At 29.7% G+C, this 8,715-nt stretch overlaps 1 protein-coding gene across 1 annotated transcript; it reads right to left on the bottom strand.

Moving 5' to 3' along the window:
* Positions 1 to 215: 215 nt before the first annotated feature.
* Positions 216 to 1,063, bottom strand: LOC108486010 (putative EG45-like domain containing protein 1). Its single transcript, XM_017789840.2, has 3 exons — positions 873 to 1,063; positions 464 to 734; positions 216 to 358 (listed from the first exon to the last, which is right to left on the bottom strand). Exons 1-3 carry the CDS (start codon positions 970 to 972, stop codon positions 352 to 354), a joined length of 378 nt encoding a protein of 125 aa, XP_017645329.1. The 5' UTR covers positions 973 to 1,063; the 3' UTR covers positions 216 to 351.
* Between the last annotated feature and the right edge of the window lie 7,652 nt (positions 1,064 to 8,715).

Genomic DNA, 8,715 nt, shown 5'->3' with positions numbered 1-8,715 from the left:
ATTGAAATACATATTTGTTATTTTAATAAAATGTGTAGATAGATATGTGGTTAGAAAAATTCACTTGAGTCTAAAAGCTAAAATTATTTAAATTCTCACAGCTATTATAATATTTTTATTATGTCAGTAATTTTTGACCTAATGGTAAAAATATTTGCATCCCTACCCAATTATAAAAAAATTAAATTCAGTATAGTTACTGCAGAGATACATCTAAAATAATATCATAAATCTCATTGCAAATCTCTCTGTTACATACTACTATGAAATTTATTAGAAACGAAATAGTATTCCATTACACTAAGCATTTATCTCCGAAACTTCGGTCTTTGCATTGCCTGCCAAATTTTATCAAACCCTACAAAGAAAAAAAAAGCACCAAAAATTTATGTAATTGCACTAAACAAAGGAACTTCATCACTGAAGAAGCAATGGAGATGATAAGGAAGTGAAGTATGCATACTGGTTGTAGTCAATGTTAATGATACCGGCAACAGGGTTAGCAATAAGAGCGAATGCCTCTCGGGAGAGATCAATGGTTGATGGGCATCCCGGACAGTGATCAACGATCTTCACAGCTACGCTGTTGCCTGTGCATGGATGTGGTACGGGATTTCGGGGTCCCGTGCATGTCACAGTGAACATTTTCCCACACACTGCCCCATTATTCCACAATCCATCACCAGCCGCGGCAATCATTTTTCCTTGATCCTGACTTCCAAAGCATGCAGAAGCTAGCAATAACCACAATATATAGCATACTTAGATATTGTTTCAAATCAAAGTAATTGAATAAATAATAATTCAGAACTTGATTATAAATTCGATTCAGGAGAAATTAAAAAAGAGAAAAAAAAAAAACCAATACTCACGAACATAATTTCTGTAGAAGGTTGCAATCCCTGGTGTTGCTGAAGCAAAAGAGACAAAGCTAGCAATGATACCAACAAAAATCAAAGTAATCTTCTCCATTGCTTAATTAGCTTTGGGTTTTTAGGTTGTTAGTGCTGTGCGAGCACTTTAACCTGTAGGTGTGGTCCAATTATATAGGCTAATTTTTTTGGTTAGTAATTATATAGGTTAATTGACAGCCTTATATTTAGTCATTTACTAACTTATTGTAGGAAAGTGTATTAAGAAATTATTTTCATACCAATTATGCAGATGTTTTTTAATTTATTTACTCACCATAGTTTCCTTGTATATCTGGAGAAAATTATTTACAAAATCTGTTTAGCATCTCACCAATTAAAAACTTTAAATATGTTTCTTAATTTCCTGCAAGTCCAAATGCAGTAAACTAATCAGAAAATTTGTATCAAAATTACGATTTACCGAATTAAATTATAACCAGCAGAAGAAGCCTGAGCCCGGAAGCATGTCCATTTTTAGCCGAATCTGTTATGATTCGAGTCCAAAAAATCTAAGCTAATAATGATTAGAGCTCCAAAAATTTAAGTCAAAGAAAGTTCGAGTTGACTCAAGTCTAATAAAATTCGAGTTTAAAATAATCCAAATTTGAAACTAATTTTAGCATGAGACCAAGTTAGATCTGATCAAAAACTTAAAAGTCCAAATCGATAACTAAACAAACATTAATAATTAATATGATCATATTAATAATATTTAAAATATAAATAAAATTTATAATTATTTAATTTATTAAAATGTATTTTAAATATTATATAATTTTATTATAATTTTATAATTGATAATAAAAATTAATTTTAAATTAAAATAAATTTTAAAAACTTTATTTATAAATATAAAATAATTTTAGATACAATGCTATTGCATGTGTATAATAAATATTAAATGCTAATAATTATTCAAATTTAGAATATTTAAATTTGATGATCATATAAAATCTATAATAATATAATATATCAGTTTAATAATTAATAATTGATGAAATTAAGCTTAAAAGAATAACCCTCCAGTCGAATTTGTTTAACTTCCCATTAATGAAAAATCAAATTTATATGAGCTAATAGGTAAAAGAATGCCTTTAATTAAAAAATTGGAAAAATCAATTAAAAATACACCCAATTGAGCTATTCATGATACAAGAAAATAATTATTGATCGATTTGACTGTTGATAGATGCTAATGTGATTAATGGAAGTAATGAAAAACCATATGGCATGCCATACGTGACATGCCATGATAATATATATTTATAAAATTGAAAATTAATAAAAAAAATATTTCTAATATATACATAAAAAATGAACTTGGACAAATAGACGTTCAAGTGCATTTAAATTTGGACACCTATTTGTCTAAATTTATTTTGGGCTATCTATTAAAAAAATCCTAAAATATTATTTAAAAATCATAATTATTTTCAAAATTATAAAAGTTATTAAAAATTTAAATAACTAAAATAATAATAAATTATTAAAAATTCAAAAATATAAATAATTCTTTCTAGACCTAGCATGCCATGTTAGCATACTTGTCCATGTGAAATGCCTCATGTCAACTTCTCATTTATTTCGTCAACCATGTTAGTGTCCATTAACGGTTAAATCAGTCAATAATAATTTTCATTAGTGGAAGAGCCTAGTTGATTTGTTCTTTACTGAGAACTCAATTGGGTGTATTTTTAAGAGCTTATTTGACTTTTTAACTTTTTATTAAAGACTTTTTACCCTTAAACTTAAATATAATGAAATATTTTTCAATATTCAAAATTTAATAATGAAAATAAAAATTATTGAAATGTAAATTTAGTCATATAACAAATTATAAAGATTGTTTTTGTCAATTTTTTTTTCAAAATGATGCAAATCGTACCACAAATTATGTACATGAAGCAGAGATTTAGTACAAAATATCGAGAAATGAAAAGCGACTTATACAACAATTGTGACAAGTCAGTTGTTATATTTGCAAGTGTTATAATGGAACACTTAGAGCGTTCCAAGGATCGAACACAACAGAGATCAAGCGATATGATGAATGGACAATGATTAGGCATGCAATTAAGAAGTCTAGCTAGCTAATGAACAAGTGCTATATTACAACAATCCATGATTCGAGGTTAATTAAACTAAATTATACCTAGGAGGACTAAATTGAACAAAAGTCAAAAGTAAAAAAAGTATTAAATCAATGAAATATAGCAGTCGATTTATATCCATATTGCTAATTAATTCTTGTATTAGGAATGTAAATTGATCAGATTCCTAATTGATACAATTTTACATCTCGGTCACCATTTTACCCAATTATATGATTTAGTCCAGTTTATCTTTCGACCTCACTAAACTAAATTGGGACAATCAAATTAGTTCACAGTAGGATCTCCTCCCGGTCTCGCCTATCTAAATGTTCAGTTAGAGTCGTCAATTCTAGGTTTTAAAGTTTATTTGATTTAGTCTATTTTTACAATTTAGTCCCTTACTCTAAAATTAATCATGCAACATTTCAATTAACCAACATCTATAAAACTTAGTTCCTACTCATCACTAAAATACAAAGTCCAACTAATTTCATTCTCAAATGATTCATCAATTAACCATAATAACATGACACCTCATAATTAAATTAAAAAAAGTGGAGCACTTATAAATAAATACCGATAACTTTTATTTAAATATAATTAAATAATAATTAATTATAAAAATACTGAAACCTTGAATGTTAAATCCAAGAGTTATTAAAATTTATTTATAATAGTTATGATTAATATTTAATTATGTTTAAAGAAAATTATTAGTACTTATTTACAAGTTTTCTTTATTTTTGTTTAATTTAATAATGATGTGTCATATTATTACTCACTGATGGTGCATGAGACTTATGCACCAACAGTACATCAAATATTATTCCTAAATTAACAAGGGAGGAGAGTAAATATGAGGTACAGAGGAGTAAGTGGTGATTTTGTGGAAGCCAATTCACCTAAAGAAGAGGAGAGCCGAAAAAGAACAAGAGGAGATGCTGATTGAGAGGGAGAGAGAGAGGAGTGATTTGCTCAGAGTAACTGTAGGGTTGGAAATTCGATCCCTTCTTTATTGTTGGGAGGATATTTAAAGGAGAGGCCCTATTTGCAATTAGCGTAACATGACAGGTTGGCATAAGAAAAGTTACCATCATACAGAGCATAAAGGATGTACACCGTGTGACCCATTTTGTTATGTATTCAATCAATATGAGGTTGCTACACCCAATTTGACCCTTTATTGCATTGAGGATGTGTTAACACATAAGGAGTGTTTACACCTAAAAGCGAGTGCCTCCGAAGTAGAAGCTCATCTTATTATCTAGGAGCGGGGGGCTTGTATATCTAACAACTGTCCTTGATAATAGAAGGGTGTCACTCGTGGTCGGAGACAGGTGGTGTACCAAGACATTGTCTCAGATGGAGTCAAAGGGAGGTCAACACATTCTATCTTGTTGACACGTGTCCAAGTGGCAGAGGGCATAGGGATATAACAAGTAGGTGTTTTGAAGTCCTTTCTTTTTTATTCACCATCCTCTATGGCTACTCAATCGATTGATGGTCAGAAACCTTTTTACCACTTATTCTTTCTCCTTCAGCCAATTTGGTCATTTTTCAGTCTAAATGATTCTTTTTTAGAATAATAAATCCCTTCGAGTTGGTAGTGGCATGTGTTTTCTTGAATTCATGGTGACTCACTGTTGTTTATGTTTGACTTATGAATTTTATCTTTTTACATGGTTGTTGTATTCATAACTCACATACCAAACACATGAAGTTGATAAGTTTTCTTTTTACTACTTCTTATTTTGTTTTTATTTTCTTATTATTGAAATATTTTTCTTTTTGTATGTTTGATTTTTTTTTCTATGTAGGTCTACCCACCGAGAGCTACACGATTTTGAGAGCTTTAATGAAGTTTGAGGACTACTCTAACATTTTATTGCAGTAATCTTAAATCAATGGAGTTTTCTCAAACTAATCTTTAGCAAGGGATACATTGAGGACAATGTGTACCTTAAGTGTGGGAGTGTACATAGAAATTTTAATTTATGTGTTTTTTTTTTGCCTATTTTATGTTTTATTTAATTTTTTTTTCAAAAATCTATAAAAATTTGAAATTTCTTTTTTTTTTCTTGTATGATGCTTGAAATATGTTGGCATTGGGGTTATTGGTTGTTGATATTGAATGATGGATTGTTGACTTTTGAGCATGTTGAATTTCAATTTATGTTAGAAAATTTGGTTCTTTTAAAAGTATATTAGTTATTTCAATAAGCTAAATTACATAATAGACTAGAGGTAATCATTCTTTACGTAAATATGTATGATTTATGCCAACTGATAGATATATTGTATAGATGCTTGTAGATAAATAGTGCTTGAATCAATTGTCATTCATTTGATTAAATGTAGGCATGATCGAAATTGTGTTTTGTGAAATGTTCAGGGATGACCTAAAGTATTGTTTGATTAGCAAAGAGTCTAAATAACTAACATTGATGCGACGTTATTCCTAGTTCTCATTATTTGAGCCCCAAATTATTCCTTCTTGATGAACCTATATTTTTGAAACCTTGAGCCTAAAAAGTTAAACACTTAACCGTGCTTTGTCCTTTATCTTAAAATTTATTATGAAATGGAGGTTTGGTTATGGATGTTAAGTTTTAGGTGGAGACATTTTGTTGGTATCAAATTATTCTTGAGAGAAAAGAGAAGAGATTGTTTGATATAGTGTATATAGGCTTTTTCTAAATATACTAAAACTAAAAAAAATTAAAAATTAAAAATTCAGTGTAATAAAAGCATGGTTAGTGATAAAAGCATGGTGAGTGAAAAAGTGAAAATTTTTAGAAAGCACTCAAAAGAAAATTATTTTTGAGCTTAAAAAAAATCTTTCATTTCGTAATTCACAAGTACTTGATCGCTTTTTGTGTAACACCCCTAGCCCATTTTTGTCCCTAGATTTGGGTTGCAGACTATTACAAAGAATTTTCCAACATTTAACCTTACCTACAAATCTATATTCTAATGTAAATATCAATAAACAAATCACATTCAATTTAAGCCAAACATGAATTTGCGAGCCTTAAACCGAGCTTACGAGGCCCTAACAATAAATTGGAAACATTTTGGGGTCAATCTAAAACAAACCAAAAAATTTAGGAAAAAGTTGAAAATTTTGAAAACAAGGGTCACATAGCCCTTTGGCCAAGCCATGTGACACAGGCTAGCCCGTGTGGCTAAAAACATGGCCATGTGTCTAACACATACGCCCGTGTGGCTAATCCACACACCCGTGGTCCAAAACCATGTAACTCACTAACTAGGGTCACACTGTCGTGTCGTAGGTTGTGTCTCAATCCGTGTGAAACTTGCACTTGAAACATAAAATGACACATGGCCGTACGAACAAATAGTGTGTGACACACGACCGTGTGAACGAAAATGTACATTAAAAATCAAGTTTACCAAAAATGTATTCTTAGGCCGCAAGTATACCATTGGCCAACTCTTAGTCCATTCAATATTCACTAAAACAAGACCAAAAAATGTCAAAATCACACATACCCAACCTATTTCCATTAACCAACCAATGCACCCTCATTAGTACCCCATGTAAATATTCAAATCAACTCAAACTCAATGCCATAATTTCATATTTAAACTTACCTCACTTATCTAATATATAACCACTCCAATTACACTTCAACTAACCAAAAGCCATCTAAATCACAAGGCACTCACAAGTGACCAAAACTCATGCTTACATATACATTTATAAGCCAACACTAAGACATATAGGCAAGTAAAATTAAACCACATCACATTCGTAATTAGCATAAAATAAACTCCTATTACATGCCATTTATAACCAATAACCAAAACAAACAAAACTACCAAAATAACGTATGGATAGTGTGATGGTGCCCCAATGAGACTCCAATCGATCAAGCTTTCTGATGATCTATATGACAAAGAAACAACAACATAAGCAACTAGTGCTTAGTAAGCTTGTGTAAAGGAAACTTCATCTTACCGAACATTTTAAGTTAAACAAACCAAACATAACTTCATTATATGATAAGCCAATTTTCCTTTCCTATACACATCACCTCATAAGGTCATTTGTGCAATGTTTCATATACAAATCCAAATCAAAGCATGGTGTAAAACATTTTTAACATTTCACTTTTGTAATTCATCTTTCATACAGATACATTAAACTAACATTTCCTTTCAATTGCACATTTCATCATGAACCATATCATTACTCAAAAATCATTATTCATTTCATTTACATACCTTTTCATTTTTAACGAATACCTTTCCCATTGAACCAAATAGAACAACATCAAATAATTGAAATAATATTTACCGTACCAGTTACCTGATATCACACACCGAAATAAAGCCTGCTAGGCTCAAGGCCTAATACAATTACACGGCACAAAACCTTCTAGGCTCGAGGCATGATACAAATACACTGGCACAAAGCCTGATGTAAATCACCGGCATGAAGCCTACTAGGCATAGAACCTGATACAACGCATCAGCACAGAGCGTACTAGTCTCAAGGTTCGATACATTATCTCCAATACAATTCAATTTCATTATTAATTTTCAATAGCCAAAATTCAATAATTATAATCACCACGATTATTTGAATAAAATAAATATCAAGAATTTAATATAACATGTTACATGTAACACAAACTTACCTCAACTGAAACGGTTACAAAACAGAGTCGACAACTAGTCCAAAGCTTTAGCTTTTCCTCGATTTAAACCCGATTACAGTGTTTCTTGATCTAAAATAATTAACTCTATTAAACAATTCAAATAACTTAAAATAATTAATTCAAGCCTATAATTCATTTGAATGTAAATTTACAAAATTACCCCTAATATTTTAAGTTTTGTGCAATTTAGTCCTTAAATCCATAACTTTCAAATTCATCATTTTTAACTAAAAACCATGCTAGCCAATTGTTCCTTAGTCTTATAACAGCCCATATTTATCCTTATTTCACACAATTTACATTGAATTTTACTATTTCAACAATTTAATCCTAAACATTAAAATCATCAAAATCACTTAACAAAATATTTATATTTAACAACTAAGCTTAATAATCTACTAATTAAATTCACATGCACACTTAAAGCATTCATGGTAAGCCTCTAAAATTTTATTAATTTTATGAATTGACCCCTGGGTTAGCTGGATTAAGCTAAACCGATCACAAAAGCATAAAAATCATTAAAAACAAACTTAATAACACTTACATGCAATTGACCGAATGGCAAGGGAGCGTGAAGCTTTCTTCTTCTATTTCAATGGTGGTTTTTTGGTGGTTAAAGAGCAAAGAAAGAGATGATGCCTTTTTGTTCATTTTATTACAATTTAATTTATCTTTTCTTTTAATTAACTAATAAAATAAATATATATAAGAACATAATAAAACAACATCAACTGTACCTACCATATAAATATGGCATAATGACAACATAAACCCCTTTACCTATCTTAAATTAATCAATTAACTAATAGAAATTAACTTTTGTTTAACTTTTATGATTTAGTCCTTTTTACTTAATTAGCTATTGAAACACTAAAATTTCTTAACCAAATTTTAATATAACCCTAATAACAATAAAATATTTACGGGCTCAGTTTATAAAAATGAGGTCCCGATATCTCCTTTTCTAAAACCACTTGACTTTAGGAATATACCACTTGAACTTAATTATTAGTTCAATTA

This window comes from Gossypium arboreum, chromosome 6 (genome assembly GCF_025698485.1).
Source record: "Gossypium arboreum isolate Shixiya-1 chromosome 6, ASM2569848v2, whole genome shotgun sequence".
Lineage (NCBI taxonomy): Eukaryota > Viridiplantae > Streptophyta > Magnoliopsida > Malvales > Malvaceae > Gossypium > Gossypium arboreum.
Note: the sequence above shows the minus strand (reverse complement) of the source record. Positions and strands in the feature narration are given on the sequence as shown.

What these genes read in the sequence shown, in the direction of transcription:
- LOC108486010 (XM_017789840.2), bottom strand. Translation starts at nt 972, where the DNA reads ATGGAGAAGATTACTTTGATTTTTGTTGGTATCATTGCTAGCTTTGTC. An exon ending in CTTCTACAGAAATTATGTTC is followed by an intron (nt 735 to 872) that starts GTGAGTATTGGT and finishes GGTTATTGCTAG; the next exon opens with CTTCTGCATGCTTTGGAAGT.